This window comes from Eleutherodactylus coqui, chromosome 3 (genome assembly GCF_035609145.1).
Source record: "Eleutherodactylus coqui strain aEleCoq1 chromosome 3, aEleCoq1.hap1, whole genome shotgun sequence".
Taxonomy (NCBI): Eukaryota; Metazoa; Chordata; class Amphibia; order Anura; family Eleutherodactylidae; genus Eleutherodactylus; species Eleutherodactylus coqui.
In genome coordinates, this window is record NC_089839.1 from 141,387,522 (window position 1) to 141,410,291 (window position 22,770).

General features: G+C 42.9%; 1 protein-coding gene across 3 annotated transcripts in view; it reads left to right on the forward strand.

Annotated features, from left to right (window-relative positions):
- The window catches only part of XPNPEP3 (X-prolyl aminopeptidase 3), a 111,072-nt gene extending 89,616 nt beyond the window's left edge, over window positions 1-21,456 (forward strand). For all 3 annotated transcript variants that reach the window (XM_066596194.1, XM_066596193.1, XM_066596195.1), the window contains 2 exons: window positions 12,991-13,111; window positions 21,216-21,456. In XM_066596194.1, coding sequence (XP_066452291.1) covers window positions 12,991-13,111; window positions 21,216-21,382 — 288 coding nt within the window. In that variant the 3' untranslated portion in view covers window positions 21,383-21,456. The remainder of the gene's footprint in view (window positions 1-12,990; window positions 13,112-21,215) is intronic.
- Window positions 21,457-22,770: the final 1,314 nt, after the last annotated feature.

Consider the following 22,770-nt stretch of genomic DNA (forward strand, 5'->3'; position numbering starts at 1 on the left):
ACTCCCTTGCTGGGGGGGGGAGAGATGCTGGAAACATATGAACTGCATGCTGTATTCTCCACTCTCTGTAGCATCTCCGCTCTTCTGCCCCTTCTTATGGCCATGTTTAGAAATGGCCTGCTTGCGTCTGGTACCTGTGCCTCCTGTGTTGGGCTGTGATCACCTCCAGGTGGGGGAGGCAGGCCATGCCTGTGTTCTAGACCCATGTTTGTGTTTTGAGTCGATGCCCATGCGCTGGGGGCCAAGACAGGGCCCACAGCTCCAGCTTTTGTAACTTGGTGGGCTAATCGGGACAGTCCTCTTTTGCCCTCAGTGGCTTGCACTTCCGCCAGGGGTTGGGGTCCAATCTCCAAGTGTCCAGCGCCTGCTTGTGCTCCCCTCACTTCACTCTTCGATCCTCCAACTGAGGTGAGGGGTGCCCCTTTAACTGCAGGATCAGGGCTGTGGGGCTGGGAAGCGGCTACTTGTGTGGAGGGCAGCGGGGAACGGGGGCCGCCATCTTGTGCATTGACATGTATCGGTGGGGACAGTTTCCGCATGATGGTGGAGGCCTGCATCTCCACCTGGTATTGGGGTGGTTCCTCAGGGAGCTAGGCAAAACGGTTCAGAGGTAGCTGTGTTCCCCTCCCTGTCCCCTCTATCATACCTTCGCTTCTGCACTGCGCGCCTCCCGTGGGCTGTGCCGCTCCCCCTCCTGTAATGGCCGCTCCTTGCCACGTGGAGTTTCCAGTGCTGGGGCCGGGTGAGCTGCCGCCGGTCCCCTGACCCTGTTCCACCCTCTCCCCGCTGCCGCAGTCTTCCGTGGGTGCAGCGGTGGAGGAGCAAGAAGGGGGCCTCCATTCTCTGCTGGCTGTTGTGAGGAAGCACTGTGTCCCCGCGGCTCCTCCCCCGATCCGCCATCTTGCAGCTTCCCGCTGTTGGGCTCTCTCCGCTGCCCACCGAAGATGAAAGCCTCCAAACCCCGTCCTGTGGAGGTCCGAGAGTGAGTTGCAGGGCGCCGCTGGGGTCTGCTCTTCCTGCTGCTGCCTATTATGTAGCCGCACTATGGGCTGCCGGCGCCTCCGGTGTCAGGAGCTCTTAGAGCCTGCTGCTGTCCTCCGCCATGGCCAGGCCACGCCCCTCAACAAGATCTTTTTATACACAGTCATGTGACTTAGTAGAAAATTCACCCTTCAACTGTTTTTCATTAGTACCACTTACTTTTCCAGCCGTTTTGTAAACCCTGTCCCAACTTTTTTGAGATATGTTGCTGCCTTCTGTTTTTAAAAATGAAATGGAAAATTGTCTCCCTTCTTCCTCTACAGGTTTAATATTCTATTGTAAATTTATTATGGTTATATGAGATTTCCAAATTATTGCATTCTTTTTTTCTTTACAAAAACTTTACACAGTATTCCATTTGTGGTCTGACTGGTGATTTTTAACCCCTTAATGACACGGCCTATTTTGGCGTTGAGGACCAAGCGATTTTTTGGTATTTTTCCATCTCCATTTTTCAAAAGCCATAACTTTTTTATTTTTCCGTGGACGCGGCCGTATAAGGGCTTGTTTTTTGCGTGGCGATCTGTAGTTTTTATCGGTGCCACTTTTGGGTACATAGACAATATCGTCAAATTTTTTTTTTATGATAACAGGGAGAGAAAACGCATCAATTCTGCCATAGATTTTTTTTTTTTTTTTTACGGCGTTAATCATGCAGCATAAATGACACACTAAATTTTTTCTGCGGGTCGGTACGGCTACAACAATACCAAAATTGTTATATTTTTTTTAGGTTTTTACACTTTTTTGCAATAAAACCCCCTTTTTTTGGAAATCTTTTTTTTTTCTCTATAGCTGCATTCAAAGTCCTGTAACTTTTTTATTTTTCTATGTACGGAGCTCTTTAAGGGCTTTTTTTTTGCGAGACGAGCTGTAGTTTTTATTGGTACCATTTTGGGAAATGTATGGCTTTTTTGATCACTTTTATTGCATTTTTTGTGAGGCAAAATGCTAAAAATTAGCATTTTGCCTCTGTTTTTTAGCGGTTTTTTTACGCTTTTTGTCGTACAAAATAAAAAGCGTGTTCAACTTTTTGTACACGTCGTTACGGACGCGTCAATATCCAATATGTGGGGTTTTAGTTTTTTTTCCCTTTTTTTATGCTAATATTAGAAAAAGCATAAAAAAGGGGTTTTTTACATTTTTTTTTTTACATTTTTCTTTTTTTTACACTTTTCTTTTCTTTTTTTTATACTATTTGAGTCCCTCTGAGGGACTTACATCACTGTGCCTATGATCGCTGTTATAAGGCATGGCAGAGCTACTGCTCTGCCATGCCTTATCGCTTGTACAGCGATTATAGGCACAGGCAATACAGGACGCCAGTGTCTGGCGTCCTGTTGCCATGGTGACAGGCCGGGCTCTCGCGATAACATCGCGAGTTCCGGCCGGAGACACACAGGGATCGCGATCCCTCTGTGAACTCTTTCCCTGCCGCGATCTACTTAGATCGCGGCAGGGAAGGGGTTAACAGCAGCGGGCGCATCTCCGATGTCCCCCCGCTGTTGGAGCGGGACGCCGGCTGTGACTGACAGCCGGCTCCCGCTGCAGGATAGCGCGGGATCTTATGTGATCCCGCGCTATCCCCAGGACGTACCAGGTACGTCATGTTGCGGGAAGTACCAGGCTGCCATGACGTACCAGGTACGTCCAGGAGCGGGAAGGAGTTAAAGAGTAAGAGCAATGTTTTCATCATGTTCCCCTAGATCTCTTTTGATGCCTCCCATAGTCCTATTTGCCTTGACAGCAGCTACTTTATATTAAACGTTAGCTAAAATCCTCAAGTTCATTTCCATGTCAGTTTTACTCAGTGGTTTCCCATTTAGTGTGTAATGGTGACATGCATTTCCTCTCCCCATGTGCAGAACTATACATTTTTCAGTCTTAAACCTCATTTGTCACTTTTCTGTCCAAGGTTCTGTCTTATCCAGATCACTTGCAGCCATATACTGTCCTCTCTTGTGTTAATTACTTTACATACTTTTGTATCATCTGCAGATATTGATATTTGACTGTACAATGCTTCTACAAGGTCATTAATAAATATATTTAAATGAATAGGGGTAAATACTGACCCCAGTGGTACCCCACTGGTAACCCCTCCAATACTGACCTCTGTGTTACCCCAATAGTAATGGTAACCCAATCAGAGTTTGTACCATTAATAGCCCTCTTTTGCTTTCTATCACTGACCAGTTACTTATCCACTTGCACACATTCTCGCCCAGACCAAGCATTCTCATTTTATATAATAGAAACGTGGAGTTGGAAGGAACCTACAGGGTCATCTGGTCCAACCCCCTAATCAATGCAGGATTCACTGAATAATCCCAGACAGATGTCTGTCCAGCCTCTGTTTGAAGACTTTCATTGAAGGAGAACTCACTACCTCCAGTGGCAACCTGTTCCACTCATTGATCACCCTCACTGTCAGAAAGTTGTTTTCTAATATCTAATCTGTCTCCTCCCTTTCAGTTTCATCCCATTGCTTCTAGTCTTTCCTTGTACAACTGAGAATAGGGCTGATCCCTCTGCACTGTGACAACCCTTCAGATATTTGTAGACAGCTATTAAGTCTCCTCTCTACCTTCTTTTTTGCAAGCTGAAAATTCCCAGATCCTTTACCCGTTCCTAATAGGACATGATTTGCCAGACTACTCATCATTCTGGTAACTTTTCTCTGAACTTGTCTGTTTGTTGAGGTCTTTTTTAAATTGGATGCCCACAACTAGACACAATATTCCAGATGAGGTCTGACATTGGAAGAGTAGAGAGGGGATAATGACCTCATGTAATCTTGACTCATACTTTTCTTAATACATCCCAGAATTGTGTTTGCTTTTTTACTGCTGCATCGCATTGTTGAATCATGTTCAGTCTGTGATTTATTAGTATACCCAAGTCTTTTTCACATGTGCTGCTTAGCCCAATTTCTCCCATTCTGTATGTTTTTTTTTTCATTTTTCTTGCCCAGATGTAGGACTTTGCATTTCTCTTTGTTAAATACCATTCTTTAGTCACCACCCAATGTTCAAGCCTTTCTAGATCTTTTTTTTGTTTGTTTTTGTGTTGAATTACTTTATTGTGTTACCATCCCTTTAATGGATTTTTTTTGATTAAAAGTATTTTTTATTAAACTTTTCCACTTTTTTACATATCTTTATAACATTTTTGTATACAACTGGTTCCCCCCCGTGGTCTCTCTCCCAACATTTAGTCCTTTAGATGACTTGTCTTTGTGTGTTCACAGTCCTTCAATATAGACGATAGTATCAGTTCCTAAGGTGAACATGTATTCTTTAGTCTTCATGTTGCTTGTCTTCTTTCTGTTTTCTTTTTGGTTCAGAGATAGTTGTTTTTGCTGCTTGCAAGGGGCAGCCATATACCTTCTGTCCATTGTCTGGTCTCTCTCTCTCTAATCCCTCCTATCCTGTCCTACCCCGTTAGACCTTTCCACTTTATTTTACATCATAGCAAACTTGTAATTAACTCTGTTTTGTTTAATAAACTTTATATATACCAAGTACGTGTTTCTTTATGACTTTTTAATTCTATACATTAAGTCCCCGGTTTACAGGTGTCACCCCACACGGCTCACCATCCCACTCCCTATATGCCTGGTCCGCCATCATTTGTTTGGCTCTGGGCATGTATCCATCTCAGCCATATGTCCTGGTATTTTTGGCTGGTCTTGCGTTTGGTGTATATACTCCTCTCACACGGTAAAATTTGGTTGACCTTGTTTTTGAATTCTCCCAGCGTGGGTGGTTCTTCATCTAACCACCTCTGTGCTATTGTTTTTCTAGCTATGTATAATAGTCTGGATACCGCCAGTTTTTCATGGTCGTCTAACGGTAGGTCTTGTGTATATCCCAGAATGCACACGTATGGTGTAAAGTCCATACGTATGCCAAATGCCGCGTTTATTGCGTTTCTTATTTCCACCCAATATCTATGCAATTTCGGACACCTCCATAGCATGTGGATTAGGTCCGCCGTGTGGGTTTTGCACCTTGCACATATCGGAGAGGTTCTTATTCCTATATTGTACAAGAAGGCCGGGGTACAGTACACTCTGTGTATTAGGAATATTTGCGAAACTCTGTGTGACTCACTCAGAGATGGTTTGGGTGTCATTTGTAGGATTTCCTCCCAGTGCGACTCCTCAATGGGCCCTATGTCTGCTTCCCATTTTGCTTTTGTTGGTATCAGGTTGCGTGCGTTAATCGTGTCCTGTATGTGGGAGTATATTACAGATATTTTCCCCGCTGTGGTGGTGGCCGTCCCTATTATGTCCGCTACTATATTCGTTGTCACTGTTATTTCCTCCGAGTTCTTTTCCGCTTGTATGGCGTGTCTGAGCTGTAGATATTTATAGAAGTCACTATTGGGGATGTCGTAGTTCTGTTTTAGCTGTTCAAGGGTTTTCAGCTCTCCCCTCTCCAGTATCTGGACCATTCTCCTAACTCCCCTGTCTTTCCACTCTTGGAAACCTTGTAGTTTTTTGATTTCTGGTAGGTATGGGTTATTCCATATGGGGGTATACTGTGTGCAGCTTTTTATATCGAACATGTTTCTGGTCTTCCACCACACTTTATGTGTCAATAATAACGTGGGGGCGTTTTGACCGTTTTTTTTAAGCGCTCCGCGTTCCAGAGTTTCGAACAGATGTGACCCGGTGAAAAGATTTTTAAGGATTCTGAAACTGGCGTCTTGTGTCTCCTCTGTCTCCCATCCCCTGAGGTGTTGCAGCTGGGACGCCATGAAATATGAGAACGGGTTGGGCAAGGGTAGTCCGCCTTTTTCCTTTGGGTTGTATAGTAGTTCTAGTTTTATCCTAGGTGCCTTCCCTCCCCATATGAGTTCTCTAAACAGTCCCTTGGCCTTGTGGAAGAATTTTTGTGTTATCCAGTGTGGGGAATTGTGTATTAAATATAGCAGCTGTGGCATCCATATTATTTTTATAAGATTCATTCTTCCTATGATTGTCATGGGTAGTTTGCGCCATATGTGAAGTTTTTGGTTCCATTTTTCCATGAGTGGTTCTAGGTTTATTTTCCTGTACTCACTAACCTTTTTTGTGATTTTAACTCCCAGATATTTAATTGTTTGGGTGCATTTCAGGGTTATTTCTCTATTAGCAATTTGCATTTCTGGGGTGTCTGTTGGTAGTATTTTGGATTTAGTCCAATTGATGGTGAGTCTCGAGAATGCTCCGAATTCTTTTATTACGTGCATCATGGTTTTCAAAGATTTTTCCCCATCCCCTAAGAATAATAGCATGTCATCCGCATATAAGGCGATTTTCTCCTCCATGTTTCCTCTACGGAATCCCACTATTCCCTGGTGTGATCGGATTTTACACGCTAGGGGCTCTATTGCTAGCGCGAACAGGAGTGGCGATAATGGGCACCCCTGCCTCGTTCCTCTATGTAGTGGGAATATCTCTGAGGATCCCCCGTTGATGGACACGTCCGCCTCCACTCTAGCATATAAAAGTTTTACCCGTCTCACAAATATTGGGCCACATCCCATTTTTTCTAATACCTTCCACAGGTATTGCCACTCGACGCTATCAAACGCCTTGGCCGCATCTAACGAGCATATGATTCTACCTCCGGTGTTGTCTACAGGTATTTGTAGGTTTAGTAATACCCTACGAATATTTGTTGCCGTTGACCTTGCTGGTATAAACCCGCTCTGGTCCGGGTGCACCAAGGTGGATGCCACTCTTGATAACCGATTGGCTAGGATTTTAGCTATAATTTTAACGTCCGCATTTAAGAACGATATTGGCCTATACGAGTCCATCAACAGGGGGTCCTTTTCCGGTTTTAACAGAATTATTATTTTTGCTTTTCGCATTGTCCGTGGCAGTTCCCCTTTCTGTTCCGCCTCCGTCATTGTCTCTAGAAGTTGTGGCAGTGAATATCTGCATGTTGTTTGTAAAATTCTATTGGGAAGCCGTCCTCCCCTGGGGCCTTGTTATTTTGCATGTCTTTTACCGCCTCTTGCATCTCTTCCAAGTCTATTGGTGCATCTAGGAACTCTCTCTGTTCCTCCGTCAATCTATGTGTTGTTATATCCGCCAGGTATTCCTCAATTTGTTCTATCGTTTTATCCAGTCTCGAGGAGTACAGGAAGGAGTAGAATTCCCACGCAGTCTCTCTTATGGATGTTGCATCTCTAACAATCTCACCCTGTGTGTCGTTTAGTTTAATGATATATGTGGGGCTAGTTTGTGCTCGGGCTATAACTGCCAGCATATGTCCCGTTCTTTCTCCCTCTTCGTAGTATGCCTGCTTCCGGAACCCATTTTTGGTGGCTGCTGTGTCTAGTGAGTATTTGTTAAGGGCCTCTTGGGCCTGTTTCCATAGGTTGAGTGTTATTATAGTTTTCTCTTTTATGTAGTTTTCTTCCGTTTCTTTTAATTTTTCCCGTAATTTTTGACCTCTTTCTCTATGTCCCTTCCTTGCCTGGGTGATTTGTTGTATGTATACCCCCCTCATATATGCCTTCATGGCCTCCCAGCAGACTGTCATACTTGTAGTATCTTTGTTTAGGACAAAGTATTCCTCTAGTGTTGTTTTCACGTTTTCCTTGTTTAATATATTTAGCCAATGCGGGTTCAAGTTCCATCTCTTTTGGGGATGACTATCAGTGTTACTGTGCTGTAGGTCCAAACGTAGCATGGAATGGTCAGATATAACTCTTGGTAGGTATTCTGTTGAGGTTATATCCCTGTATATCTGAATATTCCCCACTGCTAGATCTATTCTAGATAAACATTGATGTGTAGTTGAATAGCAGGAGTATTGATTATGTGTGGGGTTCCGTGTTCTCCATTTATATATCTATCAATGATATTTCATTTATTAATTTACCAAGTGATGTCAGGTCCCTTTCCTCGTTTACATTTCCTGCCCGTAGTCTGTCCTGTGTAGGGTTAATGACCGAATTAAAGTTGCCTATTATAAGGACTGGAATGTCCGGTTTATCTGCTGGGAATCCTATTACTTGCCGCATTATCGTGTTATTATATGGTGGCGGGATATATACTGAAGCTATAATGCATGTATAGTTGTAGATTCTACAGTGTAGGCATATAAAGCGGCCTTCGATTTTTCGTGTTAGGCATTTAAACGGTATGTTTCTGTGTACTACTATGCTGACCCCCCTGGAATACCTCGTGTGTGTGGAGTGGAAGCTCTGCCCCATCCCCCCTACTTTAAGCGTGTCCGTGTTTTCTTTTGATAGATGTGTCTCCTGCAAACAAATAATAGCCGGACCTTGCTCCTTAATGGCTTGTAATATTGCTGACCTTTTTGTCTGGTCACTCATACCTCTCACATTCCACGAGACGATCCTGACCTTACTACTCATTCTCCTTATTTTTTACCTTCCTCAGGGTTACTATTTTCTGAGCGGCACCACCCCTTTTTGTTTTTGTGAGTGAGTCGCACTGGGAGGATCCGTATCTCTGTATTTGTGACTCGCCCGCGTCTCTCCGTGTATATGCATATGTATATGTACTACTGTCAGTTCTCAGCAATGAGTCTCTCCAGCGAAGTTTTGGTCTAGCCCCCCGTATCCACCAATACATACATTTATCCACCTTTACTAAGCATATTTTTGTTATTTGCATTACACTTTTCATTTGTACATTTACATTGACATTTCTTCCCCTTATCCCTCCCTGAACCATTTTTCTACCGTATAACATTATCCCTTCTACCTGTAACTTGTTTAACATTTCCCAACTATACGAGAGAGAGACCAAACAACAAACACCCCCAACATGTAACTCACTGATCCGTTGTCTTCCGATCGGATCGGGGTACCAGTCCTCCATTCTCCTGCGCGATGTATCCTGTCGTCCCAGGAGCGCCTTTCAGAAGTTTCGGGTTCCCTTCAAATAAGCGTTTCTTTTGGCGTTGCCTCTTCATGGTAACTTACGCGGCGATCTTCCCCTCCGAATTTGTTCTTTACTTTCATCTATCCAGTCGCTGGCTTCTTTTGGGCTTTCAAAGAAGTGCGTCGTACCCAGCGCCGCCACTCTCAATTTGGCTGGGTACAGCATTCCATAAGGCACTTGCAGGTTTCGCAGCCGTCTTTTTATTTCTATAAATGTTGCGCGCTTCTTTTGTATCTCCGTAGAGAAGTCTGGGAAAAAGGAGACTTTCGCGCCATTATATTGAATTTCACCCTTTTCTCGGGCCTTTTGGAGTATGATGTCTCGGTCTCTGTAGTGCAGTATTTTGATGAGTATCGGCCTAGCGGGAGCCCCCGGAGGGAGGGGTCGTGTAGGTACACGATGGGCTCTTTCAATTGCAAACATCGTCGTTAGGGTGTTTCTTCCGAACAGCTCGGGCAGCCACGTTTCAAAAAATTCTGCTGGGTTTCTTCCTTCCGCTTTTCTTTCTAGATCTTTTAGAATCCTCTCTCTCTCTTCCCTAGTGTTAGATATCCCTCCTAGCTTTGTGTCGTCTGCAAATTTGATCAGTTTTCTCTCAATTCCCACTTATAGATCATTTACAAAAATGTTTACCACCACTGGGCCTAGGACAGAGCCTTATGGTACCCCACTTGACACACTCTTCTAATTGGATGTAAAGCCATTTAACTCCTCTTTGAGTACAATCACTCAGCCAGTTGTGAATCCACCTAACAGTTGCCATATTTGGTCATTTCTTCAATAAGTATGGTTATGAGATACTTTGTCAAATGCTTTAGGCCCCCTGTTCACAACCAAGGCAGAATATCGCTAGCGATATTCCGCCACGGGGGAGGAGGGGGGAGTGCTGACAGGTCTCCGAGGTGAGCTTCCCATTCTTCCTTCTTTTAGGGATTGTTAAAGATTGTGCTTTAAAAATCAAATTTTGCAATATTACATAACCTTCTTCACCATTTCTGCCCTATGAACATCCAGCCATTGGATCCTTCCTACCCTTTTTCTGAGTCCATTAAAATCTGCCTTTCTGAAATCCAACCTTGAGGTCTGAGTCTTCTCAGGTCTTCGTCCCCTTGCTATCCACAATTCAAGGATAGCATGATCACTGCCTCCTAAGATCCCAGCCACCCATACTTCCTCAACCATTTTCTCGCTGTTGGTAAGTGTTAAGTCCAAGTTAGTTTTCTCTTCTACCTTTTAGAACAGGGGTCCCCAACTCCAGTTCTCAGGGACCACCAACAGGTCATGTTTTCAGGATATCCTATGGTAAGAACACCTGTGACAATGTCTGAGGCACCAACAATAATTATATCACCTGGGCAATACTGATGAAATCCTGAAAACATGACCTGTTAGTGGTCTCTGAGGACTGGAGTTGGAGAACACTGATTTAGAAGACAAAGTTGTCAGCAAGATCGGATAATAGAAAGCAAATAGAAAATGTGTTGGTTCACTTACGCTACACTACACTAATCTTAAACCCCTTCATGACACGGCCCTTTTCCGTTTTCGTCCCCCCCCCTTAAATATGGATAAATGGATAAATACCCCGACGCTCCAGGACGTAAATGTACGTCCTGGATTGGGAAGGGGTTAAAGTAAAAAAGTCACAAGAAGTTATACACTTACTTCACTGGAATGGGGGGAAATGGTTGGCTCCGGGTCCCCAAAGTGAAGTAAGTGTATACATTCTTGTGACTTTTTTACTTTTAAGATTGGTGTACTGTAGTGCAAGTGAACCTGCACATTTTCTATTTGCTTTCTATTATTCATCCCCAAGGCTGAACACCGTGGATTTATGGTTCCTGCTACTCTCCTAATTAGGATTACCACCTAAGTGACTTTTTTAGGGCTGAAGTGGACCTATATGGTGTGGAGTTCTGCTTGTTGACAGACTCCACAGCAAACAAGTAAGTCCTCTTTTCTCTCAAGACTATATTGGTATTACATTATTATACTCCTTCTATATTTGGAGCGCAGACACTTAATTCTATTAGCAAGAGCGGATAAGAATTTGTTGGACCCATTACTTTTGTCTGAGAGAGAGATTCCCAACAAATAGTTATAATCTCCCATGATCACTACATTGTCCTTTTTTGAGAGCTTGGCCATCTGATGTAGAAAAAGTTCATCCATTTCTTCGGCTTGTATACTATATGCCTATAGTAAATGCCTACAATGGCAGCTGTTGTTCTCTCATTGTATTCTTACCCAAACGGAACTACAGTTGAAGCTTCAATCTTTGTAGATATGTATGCCTTCCTAACATACAACGCAATACCTCCTCCTCTTTTTTTAGGTTTGTTTCTTATAAATAAATTGTATTTCACTTCCCTTCCCATAACATTTTAGTTTAAAGCTCTCCTGATGAGTGTAGCAAGGCGCCCACCAAATATATGCTTACCTGTTTTTGTAAGGTGCAACCTGTCTCTAGCAAGCAGTCCATCATATAGGTAATTCACTCCATGGTCTAGAAATCCAAATCTTTGCTGACGGCACCATCGACGTAGCAAGTTGTTCATCTCTAGAATCCTGTTCCATCTTCTTATTCCATGGCCATCCACTGGGAGGATGCTCCTAGTTCCTTCACCTTCCTGCCGAGGTCTTCAAAGTCTTTGCAGATAGTTGCAAAGTCCTTTTTTTGCAGTGTCATTTGTCCCTACGTGTATTAGTAGGAATGAGTCTTGATAGCCTATCAGACAAATCTTTGATTTGTGCAACCAACGTTTTATATGGCACAGTATGAAACACTTTGGAAAAATTTATATATATATGCAATCCAATGACTCTCCCCAGTCCAATCTAGAACTTACTTCCTATTGGAAGCTGATCAGATTTCGTTTTATAGAAGTGACCCCTCATAAACCCATTTTGATCTAGAGTTATACAGCTATTTTCCCAGGATAGCATGTCTTAGAAATCTTTTTAAAAACTGACATCACATTTGCGATACACCAATCCAGTGTAACAGACCCCCATCACTTTAGAGTCCACCTCTTGGACTCTTTTCTCTGACATCCAGTGAAATGACAAAGGTGACATGAACACATAATTGCGCCACCTGCATCACCACCTACACCTGCGCTGCCTCTTAATTGTATCGGTGTCTTAAAGGCGAAGATACAATTAACTTTAAATTCAGCCAGAAGATCAGCGGGTAGCACTTGCAGCCCACTGATCCTAGGCAGCAGCATGGACCATTATGTCAAGGGTTGTCATATCTTGCGGGTTCCTACACTAACAATAAAAGAGAAAATAACTGAAAAAGTGATCAAATCCATACTCAAATCACTGAAAGAGGCCATACTTACTGATACAACGATACATGGGCAGGTATGAATACCAGTTTTCTGCTGTAGGCAGAAAGACAAAATGCTACGTGGGGGAGGAAATAGATATAGGTTTCTCATAATTTCCAGTGATGCATTAGGCCACTTGTGATGTTAATTCCGGTCTTGAGAGCATCAAACATGGTTATAAATTTGTACTCACAAATCCTTCTATGACATTGAGATTTGAAGTTTGCCTTTTAATATAGTAGCCTTCATATGTTCTAAGCCACACTGTGACTTTTCAGGATAATCAAACTTTGAAGATCCACTCTGAATGGAGCTTTAAGTCATGGGGGAGTGTCTATGTAGTCCTCTCCTTGCCTGGATTGCTGAGAGTGACAGCTCACACCTGTTTGTATATAGAGAAAGAGAATGGTTACTCTATATGATGTAGTCTTGGAGAGACCAGCACGGTGCCAACCCCAGGACTCCAACCTCTGTTCGGCGCAAGTCTTCAAAGTATGTTTATTCTGAAATGCTGTAGCATTTCAGAATAGGCATGCATGCCAACAATGCACATACCTGCCTTAGGTTCACGGTTCAGGCAGCATCAATCTGTTGACAAGTTCCCCTTTAAAAGAAAACTTTTAGAAGAATATCTATTTTTTCTAGTACAATAAATAAAAAAAAAAAACATTCTGACTGATTGTGTTGTTCTATTTGCAGGCTGCACGTCGATACTGCCCACACCACGTTGGCCATTATCTAGGCATGGATGTGCATGATACTCCTGATGTGACCCGATCTTTGCCTCTGCAGCCAGGCATGGTAATAACTATAGAACCAGGTAATAAAAGTATATTTACAGCATACAAAGGATCACGATATTGCTTTAACATTTGTCATGATTGTAAAGTATCTCTCACTTGGTAATTCCTTAGTAAAAGAGAGAAAAATCATACAGATATGCTGCTATTTGCTGATATCCTGCTCTCCTATATGTGTAGTATATGACAGCCATCATAGCTGCTAATCTCTACCTATCAGCTGAGGGAAGATTGAGAATCAGAGATACAGCCTGCAGAAGGGGAAACTGTTGAAACATACAAGTCCATATAATGGTTGGAAATGCTGCTACGACTCAACTTAAAGTAAACTTAAAGTGTGCATACTCTTTTAGCAAACTTACTCGTGGGCTGAAAAAATGTGTACCCTTGATTACAAATTATTAAGCAATATACTATGACTTTTACTTTGACCCTTCTTGGTATGGAATATCCATAGCATATATTTACATCTATCCCGTTCCGCATTCCAAGATTCCAACGTTTTTATTATTCCATCAACTAAACTCTACGACCGCTTGTTTATTGCCAGTTTAGGTCTAATCTTCATATATCTCATTTTTAAGGACATAGAAAAAATGAAATAAAAATTGATCAAAATGTTATAAGATCAATATTAACAAAATCTGCAATTCTGGCATGGTTTTTTTTAATGGCATTCACCACACAGAATAAATACTATGTTAAATTAATTCTGCGGGTCAGTATGATTATGTCAACACCAAATTTAGATAACTTTTATTTTTTGCTACTTTCTTAAGGCCCATTTACACAAGCAGATAATCGCTCAAACGACTGTTTAAGCGACAGCTTTGAGCAATTATTTTGCATAAAAAATTATTGGTATTCAAGTAACTACTCAGCTACTTAAATACCAATTATGTATGTAAATGAAGCCTTCACTGAGCACAGGCTAATAGCCTGAGGCTATTATCTGCGCTCAGATCCTTTGTTCTCCACATGGAGGAAGACTGATAAAAGTGATAAATAAAATCAAGTGAGCTTGATGTTAACGATCACCAAAAAGTGCCTGAAATGCGGGTGCCCCGCCCCATTTACACGCACCGATTATCGCTACAGCGATCGCCGATTAGCGAATTTTTAGCGATAATCGTCCAGCCTTTACACTTTAAAAAAATGTATTTTTTGTATTGTTGCATTTAACCCCTTAGTGACAAAGCCTGTTTGCGCCTTAGTGACGGAGCCAAATTTTGGAAATCTGACATGCGTCGTTCAACGTAGCATACCTCCGTGAAGGCTTTACATATCCAAGTGATTGTGACATTGTTTTTTCGACACATGTTGTACTTCATTTTGGTTGTAAAAAGAGACCGATATCATTTGTGTATATTTATTAAAAGTATCAATATTGGAAAAATGTTGAAAAATTTTTCATTTTTTTCACATTTTCAACTGTAATATCTCAAATATGTCCAAACTTACTGTACAAATTTTTGATAAGATATATATTTCCATCTGTTTACTTTATTCTGAATGCACACTTGAAAAACTTGTGTTTTTTTTAACCATTTATAGGACGTACAAATTTAACATTACTTTTCAGCATTTTGAGGAACACTTTGTTTTCCCGCACCAAGCCAAGTTTGCAAAGGCTCATGAGTGTCAGAATAATAGATACCCCCAACAACATCGTCGAGACAAGGGGGGTCTTCTGGATTCCGGGAAGCATCAATTAGGAGAGAGTAGATACATCAATCATGGTACGAACATTGCTGGGCGCGTGGAGGGGAGGATGCAGGATCGCAGTCCCGGGGCTCCTCACCCCATTAGTTGGGAACCCGCAACTCCCGGCAACATTATCGGTACGCAGTTTGGGGTTCACACCAACAGGCACCGAGGCCAAGGTGGGAGAGGTGGTGGAGCCCGGAGGTGTACGGGATCTAATCGCCCTGGGAGGAACACAAGGGGTCCCCCCGGGCTCATGGATACAGTACCTTCAGATACGTAGTTACCTGGGAAGGATAAGACCCAATCAGGGATGGAACATGAGCTACACTCCCTTTGAGAAACTATGCTGTGCCTCGGAAACCCCCAGACACACAGTCTCATTACTTTATAATCAGTTACTGAATGAGAGTCTGGAGAATCACCAACCCAGGTGGATAAGAGCTTGGGAGGAGACTCTGGGCAGGTCGCTCCCCGAGGAGCTCTGGAGCAGAGCGTTCCAATTTACACATAAAATGTCTATCTCCAGTAGGCTCCAGGAGCTAAATTTTAAGATCATATCACGATGGTATATGACCCCAGAGAAACTACACGCGTTATTCCCATCATCCCCGAATGTATGCTGGCGATGCCGGGCGGGAGTGGGATCGATGATACATATCTGGTGGGAATGCCCCATGGTGACACCCATTTGGCAAGATATGGAACGTCTATATGTGACAGTAACCAGAGAACCACTCACATTAACACCCGAGCTGGCGCTCCTATCCATTCCTTCAGGTGATGTTCCATCGCTTCATAAAGGCCTATTGAGATTTTTTATCATGGCCACAGGGCAGGTGATACGGAGATTCTGGAAACAGAGCTTAGATATACCCAGAAGCGCATGGATAGGGGCGATGGACGAGATAGAACGCATGGAGAGACTCAGGCAAAAAGAGGATGTGACAGGATACGACCAGTTCTACCGAACGTGGGCTGCCTGGATAGATATCCGAAATACACCTGGATTCTCGAGATGGTTAAACACAGGTTCATGCGAGTGACGAGGATGGATCATGAGTACCTATGACAAAACAACGTACACAACCTAGTGCCCCGGCACTATCCCCCGCATCCCCCTGTTCGTCTCCCCTCCTCCCTCCTACCTCACACACCCCATCTCCCGCTGTTAAAGTTAACTATAAGTTACAATACAGTTAAAGAAATCGAATTCGAAAGGAAGTTTATTTGTTGATGCATACAGTATAACCGCAGTCTAACTTCCACAAGCTGTATTTTCATAGTAGAATCCATGTTTGGATGATATTCGAAATAATCGCATATGTGATGTTAACAAAAAAGCAATAAAAATACTTTGAAAGAATAATAGATACCCCCCCAAATGACCCCATTTAAAAAACTACACCCCTTAGTGTATTCACTGAGGGGTGTCATGAGTATTTTGACCCACCAGTTTTTTTCAGGAATTAATTCAATTTAGAGGAGAAAAAATAAAATTTCATAGTTTTGCAAATATGTCATTTTAAAGACATATTTTTTTCCTATATTGCCCATGAAAATGAGGATTAACACCCCAAAATGGAGACCCCCATTTCTCCCGTGTTCAGAAACATACCCATTGTGGCCCTAATCTTATGTCTGGATGCACAACGGGACCCAAAATTAAAGGAGTAGTCGGTGTCTTTCAGAACATAAATTTTCCTTGAAGGCGTTTTAGGCCCCATAGCACTTTTGTAGAGCTCTTGAGCGGCCAAAACCAAAGAGAACCCCCACAAGTGACCCCATTTTGAAAACTAGACCCCTTAACGAATTTATCTAGGGGTGTACTACCCATTTTGACCCCACAGTTTTTGAATGAATTCAAGCAAAGCAAAAGGAAAAAAATGTGATTTTCGTTTTTTTGGCAATTCTGTCGTTTTAAAAACTGCTTTTTTGGTACAGCACACATATGAATGAAGACTTGCACCCCAAAATGGATACCCTTGTTTCTCCCGTGTTCAGAGACATACCCATTGTGGCCCTAATCTTTTGTCTGGATGCACAACGGGGCCCAAAATGAAAGAAGTAGTCGGTGGCTTTCAGAACAGAAATTTAGCATGAAGGTGATTTAGGCCCCATTGCACACTTGTAGAGCCCTTGAGCGGCCAAAACGACAGAGAACCCCAACAAATGACCCCATTTTGAAAACTAGACCCCTTAACGAATTAATTTAGGGGTGTACTGTGTATTTTTACCCTACAATTTTTGAATAAATCTAAGCAAAGCAGTAGGAAAAAAATTACAATTTTCATTTTTTTGCCATTTATATCAATTTAAAAACAGTTTTTTTTGTACAGCACACATAGGAATGAAGACTTTCACCCCAAAATGGATACCCCTGTTTGTCCCGTGTTCAGAACCATACTCCTTGTGGCCCTAATCTACTTAAAGGACACATGGCAAGGCCTGTAATGGAAGGAGCACCTATTGGATTTCAGGGTACAACGGAATAAATTCCAGGCCCCATTCCCCACTTATAGAGCCATTGAGCGTCTAAAACGATAAAGAACGGCCCTCAAATGACCCCATTTTAAAAACTAGACCCCTTAATGAATTCATCTAGGGGAGTACTGCATATTTTGACCCCACAGTTTTTGAATAAATCTAAGCAAAGCAGAAGGAAAAAATAACGTTTTTCATTTTTTTGGCAATTTTGTCAATTTAAAAACTGGTTTTTTTGTACAGTTTACATAGGAATGAAGACCTTCACCCCAAAATGGATACCCCCATTTGTCCCGTGTTCAAAAACATACCCATTGTGGCCCTAATCTACTTATAGGACACATGGTTAGGCCTGTAATGCAGGGAACACCCGTTGGATTTCAGGGCAGAACTGAATAAATTCAAGGCTCCATTGTTCATTTGTACGGAATAAAAATTGACTCCCTAAAAATCCCCCGCCCCTCCCCCACACACTCCGCACCCTTTTCGGCGTTCCCCAAATCTTAGATAAAAGTAATAATGTGAACTGTGTGGTATTTCCGAAGACAGGGGTAATTACGGAGGCTGGTTGGGATGGGTACATGGGGCAATAAAACCGTGTATCCCCCCTCCTCTCATGCTTTTTGGGGGTCATTTCTTGACCTCAGTGGTGGGTATAGGGTGTAAAAAGTGGCGCTCTGTGAGTCTCCGTAAGCTTGATGAGGTGCGGCGGTCTCGCACAGAAGACACTCAACAAGCTGCTCCTGGAACTGCATGAAGGCGAGCATTCCCGGGGCTTCTTGTAAATTGCGTATTACAGGTAGCGGTCTGAATAACGCCGGGCTCACACGGCCGTGGGTGGAATCCGCTTGCGGAGGCCTGCAGCAGATCCCGGCTGTGTCCCTGCGTACGGCTGCCTATTGTACTGCGCATAACTGCCTACTCACACGGGCGGTCATTCACAGTACTTTTTTAAAATTTGTATTTCCCGCACCGTCGCTTAGCGATGACCCGGGTACTCGCAGCCCGTATACAATGTAGTTACGTATGGGCTGCGGGTATATCAGCGACTATGGAGCACAATGGGCTCTATGTTGCGGATATCCGCGGTAAAATAGAACCTGCTGCGTTCTCTTTTCTGCGAGTGGATTACGCAATTCCGACCTGCTAATGTGAGCGGAATTGTGTAATCCAATGCGCTTCATCTGCGTATTATCGCAGATCAGACGCATGCGGAATCTGTAATTCCTATCTGGTCATGTGAGACCAGCCTAAGGTAGATCGCTACCTTTTTATCACGTGACCGGGGACCGCTCAACAAGGCCACCAGTCATTGCTCCAGGCTCTCGGCGACCGTTGGTCGCTGGGAGCAAGGAGATTTTAAATTTCCTGTGCTCCCCGATTCCTGCGCATGTGTTCGCTGTTTTGCCGGCGGTCGCATGTACAGAATCCGGGTAAGTTCACGGAGGAAGATCGCGTCTGGGTGCAAATACGGAGGCCTCCGGTAAAAAGTTTCATCTCCTCTCACCGATCGCATCGGTGAGGGGAGATGAAGCTTCACCTTTTTTTAACTTTTACGTGATCGCCATTATCCATTGGATAACGGTGAACACGTGACGAGGAACCGCTCACCGCGGCCCCCGTGAAATCTCCAGGTTCTCGGCTAAGTTTTGTAGCCAGGAGCAGGGAGAGTTTAAATTATCCTGGCAATCCACGGCTTTTGCGCATGCGTCCGCCATTTTGGTGACGGGCGCGTGCGCAGAAGCTGGGATAAGGTCCGCGGATAAATCCGCGGGCCTTAGGTACGTCATTTCATCCTCCCTCACGGATATGATCCGTGGGGGGAGATGAAACGCAAGCTTTTTTAACTTTTTTAAAACTTTTTAAAACATTTTAAAAACTTTTTTAAAACTTTTTTTTTTTACTTTTACCCTTTTTTTTCACTTTTTACACTTTTTTTTTTACTTTACATGATCACTGTCATCCATTGGATAACAGTGATCATGTCCCCGGTATAATCTCTTTCGGGTCCCGTGACATCGGGGAGGACTTAGGTGAGTATTTTCACCTCCCTTCATGGATCCGATCCATGAGGGGAGGTGAAACTGACTTTTTTTTTTTTAACTTTTTCGCGATCGCCTCTATCCAATGGATAGCAGCGATCACGTGCCCGGGGACCGCTCACCGGTCCCTGGTAACACCTCCTGGTTCCCGGCTACCTTCAGGAGCCGGGAGCCAGGAGATTTCAAATTTGCCGGGGGCTCCCGGGCTTCTGCACATGCGCCTGACGTCATCGTCTGGCGCGCATGGGCAGAAGACCGCCGGCGGGTCCGGGAGGACCCTATCTCCAGGGGACATCGCCGACAAGCCAGGTAAGAATTTTCAGCTGCTCTGATGGATCCGATCCATCAGGGCAGCTGAATATCTAACTTTTTAGGCACTTTGTTTTACTTTTTTGCGATTGGCACTATCCATTGGATATCGCCGATCGCAATACCGGGGGGGGACTGCCCGCATCCTGGGATGACAGCTCCATGCTGTCGGCTACCTGCGGGCACCGACAGCATGGAGCTGTCACGTCCTCAGGCAAGTGGGCATTAATCCAAAGAGGATGCATAAAACTACGTCCTCTAGGATTAAAGCCCACTTACTGAGGACGTACTTTCCCGATGGGGCAGTCGTTAAGGGGTTAAAGACCTCTAATGTTTTTTTTCTGTCAACAGTACACGATCAGCCTACATGCCACAGTTGTATTGACCGTGGTATGTGAAGGTTTAAACGATTGGGATTGGATGTTTCTCCTGTCCCAGCCATTACAGTCCCCACTCCTACTAGAAAGAGAGATCCATGTCAGTATTCTAATGCTATCCCGTAAAAGATGCATGCAGAATGCAGAATTAGGCTCATTCTTGACCTCCATAAAAAGACATTTGACTGTCCACTACAGGATTAAAAACAAGGCCTCAACTAGATTAACAGACGTTAGAGTCATGGCACTTGGAATGCAATAATGAGAAAGGAGTACTCCAAGGGATTATCTGGGGAGAAATATACCCAATCCAGACCAGGTCCAGCAGTGCCAGCAACTCCACTTTCAGCTAGGTTCCAACATTTAGTCACATGGTATAGAGTCTTCCTCTACCCCTCCTCTCATTGTTGGCGATACAGCAAGCTTGCTGTTAGGCTCATTTTGATGGCTATACCAGCCCTTTTCTCTTTCAGAGACCAAGAAGGGAGCTGGCTTAGTTATTGAAGGGAACTGAACAGTCTACTGCGATGACATCATGAACAGCAAGAGGGGGAAGGAGAACTTCATACCATGTGACCCAGTGGTGGAACTGGGCCTAAAGTGGAGGTGCTTTTCCTGTGCAGGGAGAATAAAAAAATGTTATACACAATGCTTGGGACACAAGAGGGTACAAGTATACCAATGAGAGAAGCTGTGAGAATAATTGTATTATGGCCATGATATGCAGTGCTCTATAAGCCACCATTACAACTATGGCCTTACAATCATAAATGAAATTAGTGCAATTTAAAATAACAAGAATGCATGGTTAGGCCTTGTAGGTCTATTTCATTGAGCTCTTCTGTGATTTTGGATTATAGAAATGTAAATACTGCAGTGCACCATATAGCACTCTTGACACAGCTTACTTGTTTTGTGTAGTGCGTGTCCATTATGAGGGTAGGGCCAACTTATAAACGAATTTAACAGTTATTTATTTTGAAGAAATTGAACTATTTTGTTTTTAAATATTTAGGGTTATACTTTGTATCTGTTCTCGAAAATATAATTAAAAACATTATAGATATCAGCAGAGTTCAAAGGGAAGATCAAGGTACAAGAATGGCAAAGTTTATTTTTTCATGGTTTATGCACATTGGTTATGGGCAATTAAGGAATTCCACATTCTTTTTTTAATGTTGAACTAATGCTACTTATTTTTATATTAGGCCTTTATATTCCTGAGGATGACACAGAAGTGCTTGAAAAATACAGAGGCATAGGAATCCGCATTGAAGACGATGTTGTGATCACAGAACAGTCTCCCTTGATTCTATCAGCTGAATGTCCCAAAGAAGTATATGAGATACAACAAGTGTGTTTGAAAGGTCACTGATATAGTTTAAAAACTAAATCAAATTTGTATGAAATTTTCAATAAATTTTTTTTTTCAAAAATAAAAACTTTGTATTAAGACAACCTTTCCCTTTCTTCCCTACTTCACACATCTTCCTTCTCAACAAATACAAATAATACTAAACACACAAATCACTGTATAATATACAATGGAGTATGCTATTTACTTGAGAATACTTTTACAGCATAAAAAGAGGGAAAGAAAGCATTATTTTCTCGGTCAGGCTTTCAACTTGTATTTGAGTAAATATTATCCTGATTTGGTTGACATCCTAAGCATCAGACATCATCCTTCAAGTTTTGTTTATTTTCTTTCATATACTCTCTTTGATAAGAGGAATTCCGAAGGGGAGGTTGTTTAGGTTGGAGGATCAGAAGAGACTGCAGAACAGGGGAGCAGTAGTAGTTGCGTGAATTTTTATGCTATGCAGTAAGCATTGTGTGTAGAGAATTATTTGGTTATTAATATTTATATAAGAGAGAAAGACTTGACCGCACGGATCGATGAAAGTTCATGACAAGTGTTAATGAAGATATTGACTGGGGATAAAACTTTCTCTCCCTTTGGCCGCTCAGTGTGGGATGTGAATTTCATCCACATTTTTGTTTTCCTTTTTCTATGCCTTTGCATATTTACGTGTCAGTGTACTCTGCAGTTCTGGGAGGATATTCATGAACTCAGAAGTTCACGATAAGCAATAATAAATGCCGTGCTGAAGTGCACTCTTTGTAGAGGAATGCCTAGGCAGTAAATCTTTCTGCTTCACTGACAAAGCATTGCAGAAAAAAAAAACAAGCACAAAATTTTATACAACTTGTAAATTCAGCTCTAGTTTGTTTTTTTTTTTCTTTCCGCCCTGGGAATACCAAGCCCTTCAATGTTGCTTGTGGTGTGCCCTCTTGTGTTAGAAATAGTAGCAGCAGCTGGACAAAAGTTTTGAGATTGGTTTCAATTTTCCTATGACAGTATTAGGCCCTATGATGTTCCGGTCAACACTATTATAGGTTTAGCTCAAACTTTGTTTCACCAAACGTCACCTTTGCTTACCGTGCGCTCTGTTCATGTCACTCTATGTGTCAGCCCTGCATCTGGAAAAGGAGGGAGGGGGATAATTATGTGATAGTTTTCCTTTCAGCCTGTTAACATGATTATACATTAGCTAATGGCCCAGGCGTCAGGGAATTCAGTCCTGTTGTTGATCAGTCATTAGACAACCCTGATTTTACACTCTTTGTGGATGGATCGAGGTATGGTCAAGAAGGCAGGTTCTATACAGGTTATGTTATGCTCTCCCTATATGATGTGGTCAAGGCCGAAGTCCTTCCATCTCACATGTCAGCTTGGAAAGGCGAATTGCAAACTTTGGA